The sequence below is a fragment of the Crocodylus siamensis genome, chromosome 10, assembly GCF_052110815.1.
Source record: "Crocodylus siamensis isolate JL-2025a chromosome 10, ASM5211081v1, whole genome shotgun sequence".
Taxonomy (NCBI): Eukaryota; Metazoa; Chordata; order Crocodylia; family Crocodylidae; genus Crocodylus; species Crocodylus siamensis.
Window position 1 is genome coordinate 6,815,068 of NC_143404.1, and position 21,426 is coordinate 6,836,493.

Sequence of the window (21,426 nt, forward strand, 5' to 3'; positions counted from 1 at the left end):
GTAACTGAAATGGGATTTGCTATGCTTGCTATAGTGTGTGACAATCATATAGCTGCTTGTGTTTAAAAAAGAGAGAGAGAACCTCATTTTTAGTTTCTACCTCAAGGAATACAATGTTCTAACTAGGGTTAAAATTATTGTATTAAGTATAAATAAATTAGAAAATGTGATAGGAGATTGCTCTTCAGGCTGTTAAATTTAACTGTCAAATATAATCTGTTACTAAGTTTAGGATTAATTAAAAATGAATCAGTAATACTAATTCTTGTTTCTTTCAAGAGAGCTTAACATTGGGTAAAAGTTAAAATTTTATTTTTAAAGAATTTTTCAACTTTTTTAACCTTTTAGTAGTGATTTTAAATTCTCACAGATGTCTTTTTAAATCCATTTTTCATATTGTACATTTATAAATGCAGTTTTAATGGAAACTGAGAGCTGCATTTTACATATGGTCTAATTGGACCTAATGGATAGATTGTTTGGGCAAAGGCAATCTGAGTACGTATCTTCAAAGCTCTAGCTCTGATAATTCAGTTTTTGAATTTAGTCTTTTTTTAACTGACAGGGTATTTTCAAGTGATTTATTAAAGGACAAACAAGATCTTTAAAAGGTGTTGCATGTTATTATATTGACTTGTTAACATTTCTGAAATATTATATATGGATTTAAGATATCTGGAGAGGTATTTTGCTAGCTACTTTAAATATTGCATTGAAGAATTGCATCAAGATGAGACTTCTTTGTCAGGTGCCGCATTTATTTTTATTTAATGTGGATTTTAAATATTTTGCGGCATATATATTTAAAAGCTGCAAAATATTTAAATCCACATTTTTTATATATATAATAAAATTTATTTTGTGGCTATAAATCCTTTTCTTCCATTGCATCTGGGGAAAAATAGTATACGGTTATGTTCATAGACCATATGCACCAGAATGGGGTGAATTTAAGTTGCACAGATGATGTTGACTGTCCAACTGCAGTATTTGTTGTATGTAATACCCTCTTTTTAAAAAACCCTATCAAGAAACTCTTTTAAAAGAAGAACCTTTCAAACCAATGACTTGCATCTGGTTATGGTTTGCTTATTGTAGTACAGAGTGACAGGCCACCTTTAGATTTTAATAGATTTTAATAATTTGAGTAATGTAATATGTGTCTACTTAACATCATTCTTTTTAAAAGAAGAAGAATAGGAGGAATCCCATTTTGGATACACAGTATTTGATAACATGGGCAATAAGTAGTAATGTAGCCTGACTGGGTGACTGCTTAGAAAATGGCACCTAGATTAAACATTTCAGTAATATTTGATTAATAACCCCTGCTCCCCAAGCAGAGGAGCACTTCTTCTGTTGTTCACTCATTGGTACTACATATTTAGAGGCAGCAGTGTTTGCTTTATCATCAGAAACCTTTTCACTTAAAAAGTGAAAAATCCCTGCACTTTATCTTCTCTGCTGGATTTCATGCGTTAGTGTTTACAAACTCACTTTTCCAAACTGATTTTTAAAGAGAAGCTATCGAGATAATCACTAAAAACCAAACCAAACCCTATTTTGGTAGTATGCTGAATTTTCAGCAGCTGTCTTCATTTTTCACCAGTTATACTAGCAATGTTACTTTTTTGCAGTTCATTCATCTTAATTGTTGTAGGCTCGTTCCATTTTTATGACTGTGAAATGTGTGCGTTCTGTGAGGGTTTCAAAGTGAGACGAGAGGCGTAAAAAGGTGAAAAGTGAAGGAGAGCAAGTTCTGCAACCATCTGCTTTATATTCAGAGAAAGCAGCTCCTCTGTCCTTATAACTGTAGTGTTGTTTTAATTACATTAGGTGCAATTTTAAAAGGGCCCTTTAATGTTGAGGAGTAGACCATGCTGAATAAATGCATTTTTTGTCTGTCTTTGCTGCTAAGATGCTTACTGAACAAAAATGTCTCAATTAGCTGTAAGTAGATGATGAATATCTGCACAGGACCCCTTGTTACTTTCCTGCTGTCCAAATGTATGCCCACATTTTACTCCCAGAATTAAAAAGTGTGAAGTACACAGTGGGAAGGCTTGCAAATGTTGATTGGGTAGCTTAGTGTCAGTTGTGACCTCATGTTGCAGTCTCTTTCTATTTAGACTGCAGGGTTTAGTGCAGCGCTACAGAAGTACTGTCTGACAAACAGCTATTGAAACCAAACAGGCAGTATGCATAAACAGCAGCCAACATCCGACTTCATTGTTGTTCAAATGAAGCATTTTTATATCAAGTGCTCATTTGGAATAGCAAAAATAATCAGAATGGCCTGCAAAGTTCTGCTGCACAGGTAAATAAATTAAAAATACTAGTTTAGGTATGATTTTAAGTAAGCCTTTTTTTATATAAGAGTACCGTTTCCTCTTTACATGTCTTGAGGCAGTAATGTTACCGCTGGTCAGAAGATAACAGGCTATAAAAGCTTAAATGGAGTCAATAAAGGGCATGAAGGGAAATCTGATATGTTCTCCCTGGCTAGTTGCTGGTATTTTTGGGTATCAGTTGCCCTTTTTTGCAGGGCTATGCACAGGAAGGAGAAAAGGGACAGAAGGAATCATTAGGACTGAGAGGTGCCAAAATATGGTAGCAGTTTTGAATAGGAAGATATTTATCTTTTCTTGGTAATGCTGTGTCATTCTGCATTAAGACTGGTGCAATGTATATCGTGACTTGTATAAAATACATTATTGGACTGTGGTACCGGGTTCTTAATTTTAAGTATATTTTCCTCTGACTGCCACACTTTAATCACTTTAGCAATTAAGCGTGTATGAGAGTTGAAGAAGCAACATTATTTCATAAGCAGTAGGAGGATTCCCCAGGCTTTGGAGCAGTGCTAATTAATGCATGTCTTTTGTTGAGGATCTCTGTTGCATCCCAGGTGTGTATTAAGAGCACTAGACTGAATGAATGATATAAAGTCTTACATCGGGCAGCATAAAAGTTGTCTGTTAGACCTGGAGGATTTGGTAGTCTAAGAGTCACGTTTGAAACAAATCGGACTCCTCGAAAGCATCGATTTTTGGAATCCCAACAATGTTGATTATACCGTCTTACTGTTTGAAGGTGGTTGGATAAAGTCCTGCTTGGAGCCTTTCCTCTGTGAGAATATTAAAGATCCCATGTCATCAGAGTTTCATAATACAGCACTTGTGCTGGTGTCCTTGACTAATAACTCCCTTCTGCCCTCCTCCCCCAAGTGTTTTGCTCATACCGTCAACCTTGCTGCTCATCTCTTTTGTTCATGTGAAGTATTTACATTATTTAGCATTAGTTACCTGAAACATGTATTGATGTCTGAAATTTCTACTTCTGCTTTACTCCTATAAACTAATTCCTACGGCAATTTCTGTGATGTATTTTAGATCGTGGGTGTCCAACCTTTTTGAATGTGGGGCCAGATCATGAACTTTTTATCACCTAGTGGGCCAGCGAGCCGTATTCATATTTTATCACTGCATGGGCCGTATGTTGCACAAGCCTGAAATAAGGCAAAGCTGGCATAAACCCTCACAGCTTGTGCTCAGCTAGTGACAAACTACAGCAAATTATGTCCTGGACCAGCCATCCCAACAGCTGGGTCCCCTCTACTACGACCACCATTTGAAAGCAGCCTCAGAAGATATTTGACAGCCATGTTAAAATATGTGATCAAACCGATGTAGCCGGTGCTGTCACGCAGGCCAAGGGGCCGCTGATGCCACTGCTTCCCCAGGCCTTGCCCACACCAGCAACACTGCTGCCCAAAGTCTTGGCAGTGCTTGGGCAGGCACGGCTGGGGCCCAGCCAACACGTGAGACGGGGGACGGTGGAACTGGGGGAGCAAAGCCAGTTCCCAGCCTGGCAGGGTCTCAGGCCTTGTCTGCCCAGGGCGGCTCCTGGAGAGGGAAGGCCTCGGGGGAACACGGGCCGCTCCTCTCCTCCGCGCTTCCCTGTGGCGAAGGCAAATGGCCCCCGGGAGGGTGCAGGCAGCCGCGGCGGCAGGAGAACAGTGCCCGGCCCAGCCACAGGGAGCAACAATCCTTCCCTGCCCCAGGCCCCCTGAGCAGCACAGCTCCATGAGCCGGCGCTGCCCAAGGGGGGCCGGATCGGGGTGGCTGCTGCACCACAGCCCACACAGCCCGGCTCACCACGGTGCCCAGCCACAGGCACACAACCCAGGTGGCCTCAGCACTGTGAGCCCTGAGCACGGGGCCTGGTGGACACTGGCTCCCTCCACCGCGCCCTGCAGAGGTCACACCAGGACCCTGCCTGCTGAGTCTCTCCCAGGACTGCCCTACTGACTGCCTGTGCCGGACACTGCGCCCTGTTCCCGGCTGCCGAGCCCAGCGGCTCCTGGGAGGCGGGCAGGATGCCGGGGCAAGGGGCCGAGCCGGAGACAACTAAAAGTGAGCGCTGTCCTCAGCTGGTCCTGTCAGGTGCAGCCGGGGCAGCCCCATGCCACGCAGCCCTCTGGGCGGTGACAGGACCCGGCTCACATGACATGGGAGGTCACGCGAGCCCAGCCCCGCAGGGATGAGCAGCTCCCCTCTTCCACCCGCCTGTCCCGAGCGAGGGACCTCAGGCCACAGAAAATGGCTTGGTGGGCCACATGGTGGACAAGCCTTCTTTAGATGGTACCCCTTGTTTGGCTTCCATGTAATCCCTTCATTGACATGGTTGCTTATGTCAGACCTCTGTGGTATCGGGTGTTCTGCACCAGCCCAAACTCGTGTCAGTTTTGCTTCGTAGTTTACTTGTCAAGATGAAATTTATCAACAGGAAAATGGCAGGATTTGGGTTTTTTTTAAATGAACGTGAAATGTATCTCTGTTTCAAAATAAATTTGAAATCTAAACAGAGTGGAGACGAGAGTATTTGAAGGCTTGGAAATATTGCTTGATCCTAAATACCTGAAGTCGGTAGATGTGCTTTAATTTTTCTTAAGCTTAACAGGAATGTCTGTATGAGAGTGTACCTTAGGACCATTAGTGCTGGCTAAGCGTTGGGAATAACTTTCACTAAAATAGCATGAGCTAATATGATATAGTCATCTCCCCTTTTAAGAAATTTTAAATAATTTAAGAAAATCCTTTCTTAGCACTACCTTTTTAAGTTCTGTCCTTCCATCCTTGTTTTTTGAAGTGTGCTATCCTCGTAGAAGGAAAATAAAGCCCTTTTATGTGCGTGTGTGTTTGGAGGAGAGGGACTAGAGATTGTGAGGAGCCAGTTACCAACTTGTCTGATAGTACGTGTGGAGTAGATAATAAAAACTCTCAGCATGGGCCAGCAGTGGTAAGTCTGGACCGGACGCCCCCTGATGTCTTTGAGCTGTGTTGAGATAAATAGGGAGATGGTGGTCTTAGCTAACAGTTGCACGTACATTAAGAAACATTGTAGCTAAATCCTTTTTAGTGTTATGGCAGTGGGCTGTAGTAATATTTCCTGTAATACTTCAAATTCTTTACTGAACATTCAGGTTGTTATTTAAAAGTGGATTTCTAAATCTCTTCTTATTACTGGCTCCCTTGTTATGTGGTCAGGAATAGCTGCTGGATTTGTTTTGTATGTGTAGTATGCCCAGAGATGGGGACAAGTGCCATTTCTTTTAATGGAAATGAAGTTTTAATATCTTTTTCTTCTACACAAGGAAAAGGACTGATAAGACCATGACTGCCAGTGGCATTTATAATACAGCATAGCTCTGCATTTAATTCGCTATATGGAAGGATATTTATACATGCTCAAAACCTTTTTTTTCTTTTTTTAAGCAAGCATATCTACACCAGCGAACAAAATCAGAGCTTCCCAATTAGTAAATCTGTAAAAGAGAACATTTTGTGATATTTGATTGACTGGAGTGCATCTTGTTCAAATGTAACTCTGAATTACCGACAGCGTCTTTAGTATCTCGCATCTCTGATATCCAGAGCTCTCATGGTGCTTTTGAAATGACAAATTAGTCTTAAACTGTTGGAGGTTGGGTGTCTGATCTTAAATGACTGTGTCTAGGATGTGCTAAAACATCAATTCAACGGTGCAAAATAAAATTATGCAACAGTTTGACAGGCAGTGAAGAAGATCTTGGTGAATTGTGGAGGACAGTGGGCAGAATAACTTGGAGTTAGCTCTGTGGCTATAGGTGATCAACAGCTTCCTTGTGCAAAGGCGTTATGACCCATTTTGAGACCAAATGATTGATATGTGAAAGACTGCATCTCAGTTGTTGATAGCTCTATAACGTTATGGAATGTCTGTTTTTAAGAGACTCATAACAGTTGAATTTCTGCCACACCAGCTATCTAGTGAGCAGAGAGGTGGTTAGCTACGTTAGTCTGAAGTCAAGCAAAAGATAAACCAGGGTTGCACCTTTTAACTACTTCTCTGAAACACTTAGTCTCTGAGGTGGCACCCTGCTGTACTTCTATCTGTAATGCATTGATGTTGCTTAAGACCATGCTGTTAAAGTTTTGGCCTTGCTTACCTTGTGATTTGAGCGAGCACCCCAGACCAATATTGTAGGCAGTGGCCACATCCAGGGGTGTGGACTTTTGGTTCCCTGGGGACGATTAGTGGTGGCATACCTTATGCTGCCACTAATTGTCCCTGGGGAATGCCCGTGCCATGTGCACTCTGGCACACGTGGCAGGTTCCCCAGGTGGGGCAGGGGAGGCTGGCCCCAGCAGCCTTTCCTGGGGCTGCAGTGGTGTTGATGCATGTGCATGAAGCCTGGCCAGCAGCTGGAGTGTGGCTCCAGCTGGCCAAGCTCCGGCAAGCCCCAGCGTACGCCGCTCCGCAGATGTCTGCAGTGTCACATACCTCACGGCCATACTCATCTGGAAGCGATCAGTGTGTTCAAATTTGTTCTGTGCCTGTACTTACTTATTTGAGCTGATGTAATTGCATGCGGTTTTATTGTCTTCCAGACTATTTCTTTGGTGTTGAAAGTCTTTTCTCAGAAGGTAACCCAGTTTTTCTCTATTACAGTGCGCATATCTCTCCCCTAAGCATCTTGCCTGCCTCTGCAGAGTAAGTAGAAGTGTTGCGTAAAAGCTTGTATCCAAGTATACTGCTTTTCAGTCTACCGCAGTTGGCATCCCTGCTTTCGGTAGAGATGGACTGCATGTGACTGCAGTGGTTATGTATAGACTCTTAGTACTGAATATTCAGTTCTGCTGCATTTTGTATTTGTGTTTAGTGGATTTGACCAAGTGGATGTGGGTTTTTCTGGTGTGACAGTATCGGTGTGCCTATGTCTTGTCTCTGTATTCCTTTGCTTTCTTTGGATGGGTACTTTATCAGTTTGGGCATAATTCTAAAGTTGTCAGTAGGGCCTTGCATTTTCCCCAGTAGACTTGTGGTCGTGTTTTTGTTTTGTTTTTAAACAACTTCAAGTTTAATACTATTTAAGTCAAGTTCAGCAGGGGTTGCAAATATAATTGCAGAGGTAAAGACAACGCAAATAATTCCAGACCAGGCAAGTGTGAAACAGAAGAGAAGAAAACTGTGACTCCCTGTGACTCCTACCTGGGAGCTCTTCTTTACAAGTTTGTGTTTATTTTTTTCTGCTGGTTGTCTAACAGTTGCTCACAGAGTTGGTTTGTATTATTAACTCATGCAGTTTTTTTAGTGTATATAGCCCCCCCCCTTCCAAGTTGTCTTACTACAAGCCATTTTGGTAGGGGGCTCTCACTGATAAGTGTGTGGTGTCCTAACTCATTTGAGGCCTTTACATCTTACTGCAACCTAATGATAAAATTGTGTACATTTCTCATCAGTTTGCAGACAGCAAACAAGTTCTGTTTAATCCAGTTATTCCTTATTTGAAAGACTAGCTATGTTTTGGGTTTTTGGGCATTGTCTTCATCTATTGGGGAACCAAGATTTGTCTGTTTCATTAGGGGTCTTATTTTTCTGCTTTTTGATGCACAGATTTATTGATGCAGAGAAAATGAGGCACTTTCTTAATGAGAATTCTCTGTTTTTTTTGTTAGTATTTTGGAAAGAACAATTAGAGCAGCTGTGGAACAGCACCTTTTTGATCTGCAGAGCAGCATAGATCATGATCTCAAAAACTTACAGCAACACCGACTGGTCTGTAACAATGAAGCAAAAAGTGTTAACAGAGAAGAAGGATCTAACAACCAGTAAGACGCTTTTTTTATATGCACAGTGTGCTACTCAGGAGTGATTGCTTTTTAAATTCTTACTTCCTTAAACCATGGGTTTTCAATCTTTTTTTAACAAGTGTACCCCTTTTATCTCAAAGTTTCAGCTCATGTACCCCTTTTATATTTTTTTCTTGTTTTTAATGTTACCAATTATGTGATATAAGGCAGGCTACACTAATTAATGTTAAATGCATTATTAATATATGCAAATAAATATATATATCTCATAGTTATGCCAGAATAGTTTGGGTCTGGTCATGTGACACCATGTACCTCCCACTGCTGGGCAGGTGGCTTAGCCAGTGCATAGGAGGCACATGGTGTTGCGCTGCTCCCCGGGGCACCGGCAGTAGGGTGTGGAGTGCAGTCCACAGTGGCAGCTGCCTCCACCCCACACACAGATTGGGGTGGCACGTGCCCACTGTGCCTGCCCCAGGGGTGCGCACAGCAGCGGGAGCCCCCCTTGCCCCTGGACAAGTCGCCAGGGCTCAGTGTCCCACAACTTGACCTGACCTTGGGGCCCCATCCACCCCAGCCCCTGCCTGGCTTTGCCCCACTCCCTCCCTCATCGCAGGGGCCTTGATCTGCACCCCCTGCCCCTTTCCCACGACAGACCTATCTGCTGGGGGGGGTGGTACGCTCATGCGTTTAGCCCCCCCCAATCATATTTTCTTCCTCTGCCTATGGGGAGGGAGTGGGGCTGGGGCTAAGGCAGGGACAGGTGCTGCACAACAGGGTTAGGGTGTGGGACGGAGCCGCGGCTTGTCCAGGGGAGGGGGGATGGCTCCCACTGCTGCACACACCCCAGGAGAGCATGAGGGGTGTGTGTCCCCGATCTGTGTGTGGGGTGAGGGTGGGCTGCTGCAGGGGGCTGGGCTGGGCTGTGCTCGGGACAGGTGGCCGTGGTGCCAGGAGGGGAGCTTGGGAGGGGAGGGGGTGCATGCCTGGTTCCATTTGAGAAAACGTCATTCTTGATGGGGATCTTTCTGAGTCATAAGTGCGGTGATTGGAGAAGCATCATTTGGAACCTTGACCAGGCTCTTAATTGGAGATCTTTCACTGAATTGTAAAGCTGTCTAAATACTTTTGGTGGTTCTGGGTTTTAATGACATATAAGATTGAAAAATAAAGGAAGAGAAGTTCTTCATCCAAACCACTATGAAAAGACATTTTCCAATTTTAAAATATTCTGATCTGTAGCAGGAAATGGTGATAGAAGGAAGTAATTTATTATAAAAAGTTTCAAAAAAATCACAGATAATATCTCTTCCAAAACAAATTAGACCAAATTAGAATGTCCATAAAGCAAAGTCATGTAGTCACCCAAATCCTGTCATAAGCCTATTCCTTTTGCAATAGCCAAAGTATGTTAATGGATGGCTCCCAAGGCTAAAGGCTATTTTGTTCATCTTAAATTTCTGTTGGTTTCAAGTTTCGGGGCACTGGGGCTACATTTCTAAACAATTCTGATTAACCAAACTATTGAGGATTAACAGACCGATTTGTAGTAGACATTGACTGATTAATATTCCTTCAAGAGGTAATCCAAATCCTATAAAGTATGGAAGCAAAGGAGTAGTTTTGTAATGCAGAAAGCCACAACACAACAAAAGAACACGTTACCCCAAACCAGCTTAATATTGGGTAGAAAGCTTTAATTAAGCAAGGAAAAGATGCTTGTTAAACTTTCAACCCATCTTGGTAGCCATCTTCACTACGCTTATGATTCAGGTAGTCCTAAGATGTGAGGATTTTTAAATAAATTCAAAAACTTGAAAACGTAAAGCTGTCGAGAGGCCTTCTAATCAGTTTGTCTGCTGTCATCTCCTAGGGATGATGTTACTAAAGGTAATGATGATAATAGCTGTGAGAACACAAGAGACTGTTCTGAAACGCTGGTTTGCGCTGATTTAGACAATGAAGTTATACAGCCTGACTCTGTTACAGAGGAAGATGATGATCAGGTAAGATGAATAGATACTCTGCTATATGTTAGGAAGCAGAATCCTCTGGTTAGAGTACAGAGTTGGACAGGAGATGTGGGTCTTTATTTATGGTTGCTTGACTTACTGTCCTGCCTTGTCAAAGGTCGCTTGCTTTTTCTACGAGACCTGAGTCTCTTTAAAATGCAGTAGCACAGGTCCACTTCTCTTTTTGTTTGCAACTTAAGTGGCTCAGACTTCCCTTTACTACCTTCTTCCTTTTACAGAAACTGCCATCCCAGTTGGTTGGGTAGGTTTGTGCATGATCGGGCATGAGGTCACTTGTACCAGCACATGAGTCAGGAAAGACTGCTGGAATAAGATGATGCAGCTGTTTCCTTGCTAACAGACATGAGGGGGGACTGTGAAGGTGACCTGTGGGCCAGCCAGCATGTACTTGATACTGTGGCAACAGCGTGGTGGTAGCACGAGCACACTTCACTCGCCTGCTGCTGCTGACATCCAAATCCAGAAATATGTTAGTCGTTCTGTTGGTGTCCCACTGTGGCAACTCCTGAGGGCTTGCTCTCCAGAGTGTTTTGAGTGAGGCCACTGGGATGACCCTGGAGTAGCGTCATCAGCATACTGGGTTTGGCGTGTCAGTGGGAGCATGGTGGGCAGGCATGCTTGGGAACGCCCCAGCTAGAGCCTGCTGTTGCTGGAATGCAGGCGTGACTTTACTTTGTGCTGGGCACCAGAAAGAGTAGTTGGAGAAAGAAGGCAAGTTTTTGTCATTAGTGTGTTTGAGTTCTCCTAGCCACACCAGTAGCTTTGATACTTCCCTGTGCTTGCCATGGATGACTTTGTGGTGGGGACCTGTTTCTTTGCTTTCTGACATACTACAGTCTCTGAAGCAGCTTCTCAATCTCTGTTGCCTAAAGACAGTGCCTTGTATTCCTAGTACTGTTCAGCTCAAAAACAGCACTTAAAATATTGCAAATAGGTTAAAATGCAGAAAGCAGTTTTTAACCTGTTTTTTAATACTTTGGAGCAGATCAGCTGTCAACAAACTTTTAAAATGTGATCTTACTGTTGTATGTTACACTTGAATTGGTTGCTTTCACACCACTGAAAGAGAGAAACCAACACTTTAAATTAGAACAGATGCATAGCGCTATAAAAAGTGCTTATGTTCAAGAACTGTTTGCTTCAGATGCCGTCCAGTTTTTGATTTGTGCCACAGTATTGTGCATATCCTAAAATTCCCGAACTTTTTAAAATCCTGAACTGTGCTAACTGCTTTAACAGGAAAACATCAATCTCCCTTGTGTTTAGGAGTATCACTTAATTTAATCAAGTCCACGGGCTGGATTGGGACCCCAGAGTCCCATGCCACCCCCAGCCAGCCCTGCACGCTAGGATTGGGCTTTGTGCTGGCACTGTCTGCCAGAATAGGGCCCTGTATCACCCCCATATGCTGGGTATTGGGTCCTGCACTACATGCCTGATCTAGTACACAGGTTTCCACAGGTCTGGAAACTTGGTAGCAGGGAAACAGTTACTGATTCAAAGCAGCTGATGATAATATGCAAGAGCACATAGTATTGTCGCTTTGGGCATTTGTCATCTGTCCAAATAATTCTGAATAATTTTTTTTGTAACTAAAAATACCACCAAACTAACACTGACTGGATCTGTGGTGAACAGGTGGTAGTAATCTACAAATATAGTCTTCATCTCTGTTTTGCATTTTATTATAATCCTAGGCTGTAAGATGCCTGAGCAAAGAGACTCTTGCATGTTCCCATAGGGCCTGAGATAATGAGGTCCTTCCCCTTGCTTGGATCCTCTTGGCACTACAGTAGTACAGTTGATAAAACCTACTCACAATCCAGTATCTGAGTTCTTCATCTATTATGCTGTTCTGGTTTTTGGCCCAACCTGCTGTCATTCAGTTACTCTGAAGCAACCCAAGGAATTTACTTGAGCTGTCTTAAAATGATATCGCTTAATTGTTCTTTGTCGTTGCTTGTGCGTCAATATGTATTGTTTAAAATTTTTCTTTTGGCTAAGTAATACTCCACTGAATACTGATTCCTTAAGTTGTAATACCAAATCTCTCAATAAAAAGTTTAATAAATTGCTGTTGACAGACATAAACTAAAACTGACAAAATTTGGTCTTGGAACTAGCCAGATGGTTCATTATCTGTACAGCAGGTGGAATTACTGTGCTTGCAAGACATCTACTGAAAAGAAGCCTGACTAGAAGAGGCATGGTTTTTGCCATCTGTCTTTCATTAGCAGATTAGTAATTCCTTCTTCCATTGCATTTTTAATTCAAAGACCTTCAGAATGTAATGTATATGAGGAAGGGGCTTCTCTGATGTTAACTCCTTAATGTTTTGATTTCTTTGGTAACATGCAGGCTGAGCATTAGCAAATCTGACTGGTCTAAAATCACTTATGAATTAGCACTATTTTCTTCAGTAACTCATAGATAGAACTACTTTCAAAGCCGTCTATGCTGATGGCCTCAAACTGTTTGCGAGGTCCACAGTTCTCAAATGCCAGAAGGCCAGAACATCTTTGTGTGTCTTATTGGAGTATTGCCAATTTAGGTCCCAACCCTGAGAGAATTTACACTCGGACATAACTGCTGTTAAACGGTGTTTCCCAGCCGGTGTGCCGTGGCACGTGGGTTTGCTGTCAGGCACGTCCAGGTGTCCTGCGGCATTTTGGGCTGGAGCCACGCCCCTCACCACGCCCCAGACGCTCACGGCTCCCCCCCACTCCATGTTCGGCCCGTGTGCCGTTGGGTGGGAGAGGCCAAGTAAGTGTGCCGTATGGTGAAAAAGGTTAGGAAACATTGGTCTAAACTTAAGCGCATGTCTGAGCCTTTGTAGGACTAAATTCTGAAATAAGGTTCAAAATTAATGTTTGTCAAATCTTAAGACCATGTTTCCACAAGGGGAAAAAAAAAAAGCAATTGTGGTACAAGCTGTCATTTTAAGTAAATGAACATTTAAGTAAATGAAGAGTCCAGAGGAGAACGATGCACGTGATCAGAGGGCAAGAGAACAGGCCTTACGAAGAGAGGCTGAGAGTCACGGGACTCTTCAGCCTGGAGAAGTGCAGGCTCAGGGGGGACCTGGTGGCAGCGTACAAGTGAATCGGGATCTGGGGGAACGCCTGTTCACCAAAGCGCCCCAAGGGATGACAAGGTCCAGTCATCATGAACTCCTCCAAGACTGTTTTAGGCTGGATATAAGGAAAAATTTCTTTACTGTCAGAGCCCCCAGGGCCTGGAATAGATATTGCACTGGATTCTTTTAAGCAACATTTGGATGCTTATCTTGCTGGGATCCTTTGACCCTACCTGACTTCCTGCCCCTGGGCAGGAGGCTGGACCTGATGATCTTCCGAGGTCCCTTCCAGCCTTAATGTCTAGGAAATCTATGAAACGTCCCCAGGTGGTATCTGAAACTCAGTGCTCAGTGCAACACGTTACAATGCTGAGAACTGAATGGAGAACTTTGTGATCAAAATACCTTGAAATCATCCTTGTGTGTAAATGAACTCTTGTTTTCATAGCTGCTTTTTGCCGTGTACCAAGTATGAACTATATCCTTTTAACTTCAGGGAAGGGTTTGTTTGATCCAACAGCAAAGTTTTGTCCCTTAAACATCTGTTTTTAGCCTCTTTTTAGCACTGCCTTAAAGTTATAACACAGTGTACCTCCAGAGCAAGTATTTTGCAGAAGCGTTTTGCCTTTCTTTCAAACCAAAGAAATGTCGTAAGGTGGTGTGTACTAGGATTGCGGGGCAGCGCTGCCTTTGTTTGCCAAAGGCAGTATGAAATTATTGGACTGAAAATTGAAAAACAATGCATTTGGTTAAAAATCAAAGGCCAATGTTAGGTAATCTGTAAGTTAATGGGTGCATCTACATGTGCACTTTAACGTGCAGTAGACTTTTACTGTGCATTAAAGCGTTGCATAAAAAAACAGGACATTATGCCAATGTGCAATAAAATAATCTACTGTGCATTAAGCATCACTAAAAACAAAACATGCTAATGTGCTACTGCGCATTAGCATGGCCTGCTGGGCTTTAATTTAGTATCTCACATTGGAGGTACTAAACTGAATGTACGCTAGATGTGCCAAGTGGCTAGAAATCAAATGCTAGGACTAAAATTGCTAAACAGGACCACCTACATTTTCATCATTTCTCTGTGGTAGCAGGGTGGACACTGCTTTTTACCTTGCAAAATTCAGCTGTTGTATCTGTATGTGTACTAGTACTTGGATTTATCGAGTAATATGTTCAAAAAAGCATTTTCTTTTAATTTGATACCAGTTCTAACTTTACCTTTAGTCTTGAAGGCCTTATCTGTACTGCATTCACATCTGCCAGGGCCATTCCCTAGCCATTAAAATACCACATTTCTGTCCCTGGGGTGTCCCAGTAGGAGTAGTGGGTGGTTTTTGTATCCCTTTATATGTATCCTAGGGTTAGTAGGGAAGCAGTGTGAACATGTTATATATACTTTCCCATTAAAGAGAATATTTTTTTTTTTTTTTTTGCTTATTTGTTTCATGCATTTGACTACCTTGAATGAACTGCTCGCTTTATATTAAGCAGAAAAAGTATGCTTGTCGCTATTTTTGTTTTATCCTGGTACCAGTATCATCTCCTTTAAAAAATCTGTGGACTCCAAGCTGTGATCAGTCTTTTTTGCATTAGCCTTCAACAAACAAAATGGTCATGATGCATGGCCTTCTAGTGTTGCTTTTGGAAATGGCGTCATACTTGTCACTGCTAGTATTTCTCCATCCCTTTCCAGCTCTGATGCTGCTTTATTTAGTAACAGGGATTAATCGTTCCTTTTAGAAAGTTTGAGACTTGTTTCATTTTACACATTCTGTGTACACACCTTCGTTCAGCATGATTATCTTTCAGACTCAGATATAGTTGCTGTTATACCCCATGTTTGAGCCAAGAGTGGCACCTTCCAGTGAAAATGTTGCTTGAAATCTAAACATAAATTACTTAAACCCAAAAACCAAACGGGTCAACACAGTTATCAATTGGCTGAAAATCGAAGGCTGCTGTTGTACTCTTTGGTGCGCTGCATGTCATGTATGTCCTTATTACTTGTATAGGGGGCACCTGGTTACTGGTTTCATCTGAATATAAATGCATCATATTTTGTGGTCTGATTGGGGGTAATTAAAGACACTTTCACTTTATAAATGCCATTCTGAAAAATGTCTCAACTTAGACTTCTGCCAACAGGCTGCAGGTGTATTGTTGAAGCCATGTAATGAAGATGAAGAGACGGATGAAGAAAATAATAGTGAAAGGTATCCTTTTTAGTATCCATACTGAAGTTTGACCGATGCAGTTTCTTGACAAATGTTGGCTTTGAAAACCTAAATTAACTGATTAATGGTACTTGGTGGCCACACAATATAGCATATGTAGGAAAGAGAACAAGTAGCATGTATTGACTTTCAGCTTAAAAATAGGAAAGGGGAAATGGGAAAACTTTACAATGTTGGCATCCCAGGTATAAAATATTTTTTACTGCAAGAGGCTTGAGCCAAAATCCAGATGGCTTATCTAGCTTTGCACAACCCCGTGTCTTTGGGAGGAAAGAGAGGGCAGAAAACTTTTTCATAGCAATTTTGCAGCTAGAAATAGATTTTAGTGGCATTTAATTAATTAAGTTTTTGTATTGTATTTTGTTTGGGTTTTTTGTTTCATGTTAAATATGTCAGTGCTGTGCTATGGTGGGAAATAGTAGAATGAAGGATAAAAATATTAAGTCTTATTCATTACTCAAGTTCTTCTGTGCTAGTACAGCAGAATAACCTCCATTTCCTTGGTTGGTAATACTTGTTAAACCTAGAGTAGGAATATTAAAGACCTCCAGATAGGTATAAAGTCCTCCAAACAATTTGCCAGTCTTCGAGGACGGGCTCTCAACTAGTAGAGGTGCGGTGTGTGGGTGACAAAGGTGGATATGTGCTACCTCCAAATGGAAAACAGCAGAGCCGCCTTAGTGCAGTGCTGCAGGCAGGCTAATTAGCGGTGGTGAACAGGGATAATTAGCTCAGTTGTAACACCAGCTCATCTGCCTTTATTGTGACACTAGCATGTACAGGACAAACATAACTGTGTCTGGCATGAGGATCCTAAGGGGGGTGGACTGTGGGGGTTTGGAAGAAGGTTGGATGTGGTGGGGTAGGTAGGGTTTTGGGGGAGGCAAGTAACATGGCTGTGTAAAGGCCTGGAGAGGTGGTCTTTGACATCAGAAAGTTTTGCGAACCACTGGCCTAAATTAGGGGTTGACAACCTTTTACTGGCAGGCCAAATTAGTGCAGCTTGCTTGGAAGGCAGACCACCCCTTGCAACCTAGCTGTCACCACTTCTTCCACTGCTGAATTGCTACCGATGTGCTTTGAGCTGCCTGCCACGGTCCTTGCTGCTGCCGTGCTTTTGAGACACCTGTCAGTCCCATTGCCACAGACATTCTGACTGTGAAAGCTGAATAGAAATCCATGGTGGTCTCAATGCAGCTGCAGGCTGTGGAGCATTTATACGCGTGCTCCAAGAGCCGCTAATTAAAGTGCCCGGAGTGTCTTGTGTATCACTGTCACCGTGCTGAAAAATGGCAGCAGGGGGCGCTTTAAAGCTTGTTGAATGAGCTTTAGGTAAAGCAGCCCTGCTGCTGTTTTTCAGCATAGGGATGGTAATACACAAAATGCTGGAGTGCGGTAATTACCATGTCCCAGCAGACTCTATTAATCGAGTGTATAAAGATGGTGGACTGAGTCTGCTTGGACACACTGTAATTACAGTGCATTGGTGCAGCTTTGCTGCATGTGTGTGGGTGCTTAGGATGCAGAATGACTGGCCTATCACTATATAATACAGTGCTCTAGTTAGGGGTGCCAAGAAGAAGATGAATAATGGTTACTTTTGATTAACAACTTCTAATTTATATCTTACCCTTCTGTCTCTTACTTTTAGGCAAGGCTGTATATTGCTTGATGACAATGATAAAATGTCTTCACAGTTGCTTCTGGTAAGAATTTGTGGCTTTTGTTTGCTTTTCCTCATCTGTGTAGGTTAAGTCTAGTTGTAAGCAGTTTTTTTTTTTGTGATGGCAAATTTGCATTTAGAGTTTTAATAATCATGTGATGTGACCATGTGCGGAGAGCAATGACACATGCGTTCATGACCTCTCAGCTTTCCAGGTGTCTGACTTCCTTTTGTTTGTTAGATATTTGCCTATTCTTTACATTTCCAAAATGCTATACAAATTTTATTTAAACCTTGTGTCATAAGGTAATATCCTTGTTTTTCAGGTAGGGAAGCAGGTAGGTTAAGCAACACAGGACATTTAACAGCAGTGCTGGAATTGGCATGTTTTACGTACCCAGTGCCTGGTTACTAGATGTTGATGAGAATAAAATGTGCTATTTATTTAAATACAGGATTCTAGTAGCAAGATTTGTGATCTGAATGCAAACACTGATTCAGAGGTGTCAGGAGATGGAAATATTAATGTTTTTGAGGAAGCAGTGGGTATCCAAGCACCACATCTAGATCTGAAGAACATATCTGATGGTGACAAATGGGAAGGTAATTTTTATTTTTAAGTTTGCAGAATATTAAAAATGATAATTAGGATACTTTAACTTAGTGCAAGCCATGTGACAGCCACCTAATTTATTAGCACAAATAAACTCAGACTGCTTAACCAAGGTAGCGTTGATCCATAGTCAAGTTAAGCCAATTTCATAACTGAAGAGAAAACAATTTTTTTGAGAAGCTAATGAGGCAGTGCCACCCTTTTCACTTCCATAAGGAAATACCACAATTTCAAGCTAGGGTTTTAATGAGCCTGAGTACTTTAATAGTTATATGGGTATTTTGAATAGACCATGAAAGGGAAGGTGAGAGAACTTTTTTCCCATGAGTAACTTTTCAGATACTTGACTTAAACTGGGCATGATGTGAAACCCGTATGCTCCTTTAAAAAAATGTTTTCATCTTTTATCATTCAGTAGGTATACATGTAGTAACTTCCTTGTAAACTTATCTTTTTTCAATTGTAGAGTTGAAAGTAAATAAGTCACGTCTACACGAAACTCTGACTGCTCAGTAGCTCATGGCTACCGCACAGTAGCGTCGCAAGGCAGGAAGCATGACGTGACACTGCTGCATGGTAGAAACGAGTTACTGTGCAGTCAGCATCCTGAAAAACCGTTCAGCAACGCTACTGTGCGGTAACTGGGAACTGTGCAGTCACTTAATACTTGTTTATACAAGTACTAAATGACTCTGCAGTAATGACTGTGCAGTCAGCATCTCGCATAGATGTGGCCAATAAAATGCATATGCAAAATTAAGGCAATAAATACTAAAGCTGTTTTTTAAACTGATTTGGCCTGAAAGTTTAAAAAAAAAAAAAAAAAAAAAAGTCTTTCTTTGTTACTGTATCAGGAATGCCAAATCTAGTCCCTTTTTTTTCCATTGGAGGAACTAAGATTGCGGACTGAGCTTCTTTTCTCTCTCTGTTGAAGGGAGAGAAAAAGCCAAAGCCTTTTTTTTCCGAGTGGTTAGAGGCTTGGGATTTATAGGGATTATCAAAAGAATCTTCTACGTGCAATTTTCCCCCCTCCAGGTTTTCCTATAGTTGTGTGTCCTACTGGTACTTGATATGCACATAATTGAAAATGAGCATGCAGACCACTTACCTAAAAGTAGTTATAAAGCAAAATAAGAGTCCATTTGTCTTGAAACAGGGTCTGACCTCATGTTGAGAGAGAGATCTCAACATGAGGTCAGACCCAGTTTTATATACATTCTTGATAGATATTTAAATCAAAACATCTAGGGTAAATGGAAGTTAGACACCTTAGGGAAATGTAGTAGGCTGCCATCAATCATAAAAAGATCAGTCCGTTCTCTCTACTCTTTAATTTTATAAACAAAGGTGGCACTTACTTCCTCCAATTAGTATAATATAGATAGGAGTGTTAAGGCTATTTCTGTCAGGACAGATTGACTGTTTTATATGTCATCGCTAAGCATTGATGCATTACAGCCTTCCACAAGTGATTTGCAGTTCCTTTCTTTTGTTGCTCAGTTACAAATACGAAGCCTTAATTAAATATTCCTGAAGTGTACTTAAATTAATGATGCATCAAGCTGCTCTAGTACATCTCGAATAGCAGCATATCAAGCTTTGTTTGGAAAATGAAGTGAAGATAATTTGGAAAATTGCTATTAGTCTCACTGTTTTTATGATATATATTTTATCTGTGTATCTTACCCATAATTGTTCTCCACAATAATTCCCTGTGCGGGTTCACACCTGCCCTTGACAGTCTGAAAAAGTCAGCTTTGCACAGAAAGGATAATAGTTCTGTTTTTACTTCTCAGTTAGTCCCAACTTTGCCCTCTTTGATGCTAATAAAACTTGTAAATTCTGAGGGCCTGCTATCTGATTCAGGAGTAACTGTCAGCAGGTTGGCTCATGCTTTCCTCTTTGCTCAGTTAAACTGCCTGCAGTAAGAGGTAGCTGATTTGATAAGTAATTAATTGTTACTCCCAATTGCTTAGGTCCATTCCTAATTGTGTGCTTGCTTTGTTTTGTTGCTGTGTTTCCTCTGTGGTTCCTAATCTCTTCTCATTATATAGTCTCATAAAGTTTGTGGCTTCCACTTTCATTGTTTTCCTGAATTCTCCATAAGAAATAGACCCTGGTTTCACATGTCCGATTCTTTATGATCAGTTTTGTGTAAATGACTTGCAAAGACAGCACCAATATAATCGTTATGTGTTCTTGGATTGTAAGCTCATGACAGTATGTGCAAGACTAATTTGCTGTATTTCACTGTTGCAGTTTGCTGGGTTGTGACGTTCTCCAGTCCCCTTGAACATTATGACTAAGATCCCAGTCCTGGCCCTCAAACCAGTGCAGACCCTAGTGGCAGCCCCTGAAGAGGGCTGAGATCTGCATGGTTGGAATTGATCATGTTATAATATTTTTTTGAACTGAAACTTTTAAAAGTCTGTGACCCAAGCTGAGCATTACATTTCTTCAGAGGAACAAATCACTTGATTTCTGCCTTTGGGGGGTGGAGGGGACTTTCTACATGGCTGTATGTTTAAAGGATCTCTGCGTGGGGTGGGGGGGGTGGAGGGGGAGGGTGGTATTTGAATTGCAGTAAATATTGACCATGCTCTTGTCAGTTTTTTTTCTAAAGCTGTTTAGTAAGCATCTACAACTTGCCAAATGTCTAGCATCCTTAACTGTTGTTGAGACTGGTAGGAGTTGAGTCCTCAGGACCTAGCTCCATATAACTAATTGATCAGTGGGTATGTTTTCCCATATACTTGATCTTCCTGCTTTACATGTTATGTATAGTTTGTTCTGACTGTGCTGTGTGTTCACTTTAGTATTTTTGCCATTCTTTTTCATTTTATTAGCACCATGCCCTATCACTTTCCCCCTCATTGATTTCAAAACAATGCATCTGCAGAGAGAAGGGGAGGGTAAGTATGGTTTGCCAGACATTCAGTTATCTGCCTTTTTGATGGTTTATGGTTTGCTTTCTAACTAGCCCTTCACCTGCTGCCCCTACACTTTGGGAATGCTCTGATCTTTTAAGCAGACGTTTTCTTTCTCTGTATCTCGCTGTATGTAAACAGGCAGCTTCGCATAAAAACACTCCCTTCATGTTAATTTCCTTGTTGGGAAGCAGGTACAAGGGTTATTTTTAAAGATTACTTTGTGGGTATTATTGTCATCCTGCACACTCTGAACCCAGTTTTCAAATTCTGGTTTTTCCCAAGTGACCTTCTAAAAAGTATAACGAATTCCTGGGTAGTATTTACCCACTTCCTCAGTAGACAGGGGGAACAAACATTTGACAAGTTAGAAAGCGAATATTATCAACTAAAGGTGTGATTAAGAATTGGAACAGGCTACCTGGAGAAGCCGTGGAGTCTTCATCCCTGGAAATTTCCAAGAGCAGCTTAGGTTATGTTGCTTGAGATGGGTTAGTGGCGAGTGATTCTGCCCAGAGCAGGGGCTGTGCAGAATGACCTCGCGACGTCCCTTCCAGCCCCACTTACCCACGTGCTTAAAGGCTTTTGAAGATTTGCTTTTGTCTTGGAATCTCCTGCTTTAAAAGCAGTCCGTTTCCAACAAATTTTCCCTTCCTTCTAAAATATCTTGACACTTGTCATTTCCTTTTTGTTGAGCACCTTGTTTTATTCACCAAAAAGCCCCAATTTTGTCAGT

At 41.8% G+C, this 21,426-nt stretch overlaps 1 protein-coding gene across 6 annotated transcripts in view; it reads left to right on the top strand.

Annotated features, from left to right (window-relative positions):
- The window catches only part of FAM13B (family with sequence similarity 13 member B), a 65,074-nt gene that overhangs the window by 30,375 nt on the left and 13,273 nt on the right, over positions 1-21,426 (top strand). For 4 of the 6 annotated variants that reach the window (XM_090020985.1, XM_090020983.1, XM_090020988.1 and 1 more), the window contains 7 exons: positions 6,994-7,035; positions 8,001-8,153; positions 10,009-10,141; positions 15,399-15,466; positions 17,139-17,193; positions 17,606-17,753; positions 20,610-20,675. In XM_090020985.1, the coding sequence (XP_089877111.1) occupies positions 6,994-7,035; positions 8,001-8,153; positions 10,009-10,141; positions 15,399-15,466; positions 17,139-17,193; positions 17,606-17,753; positions 20,610-20,675 (665 nt within the window). The remainder of the gene's footprint in view (positions 1-6,993; positions 7,036-8,000; positions 8,154-10,008; positions 10,142-15,398; positions 15,467-17,138; positions 17,194-17,605; positions 17,754-20,609; positions 20,676-21,426) is intronic. The other 2 variants (XM_090020987.1, XM_090020986.1) reach the window with 2 other exon arrangements.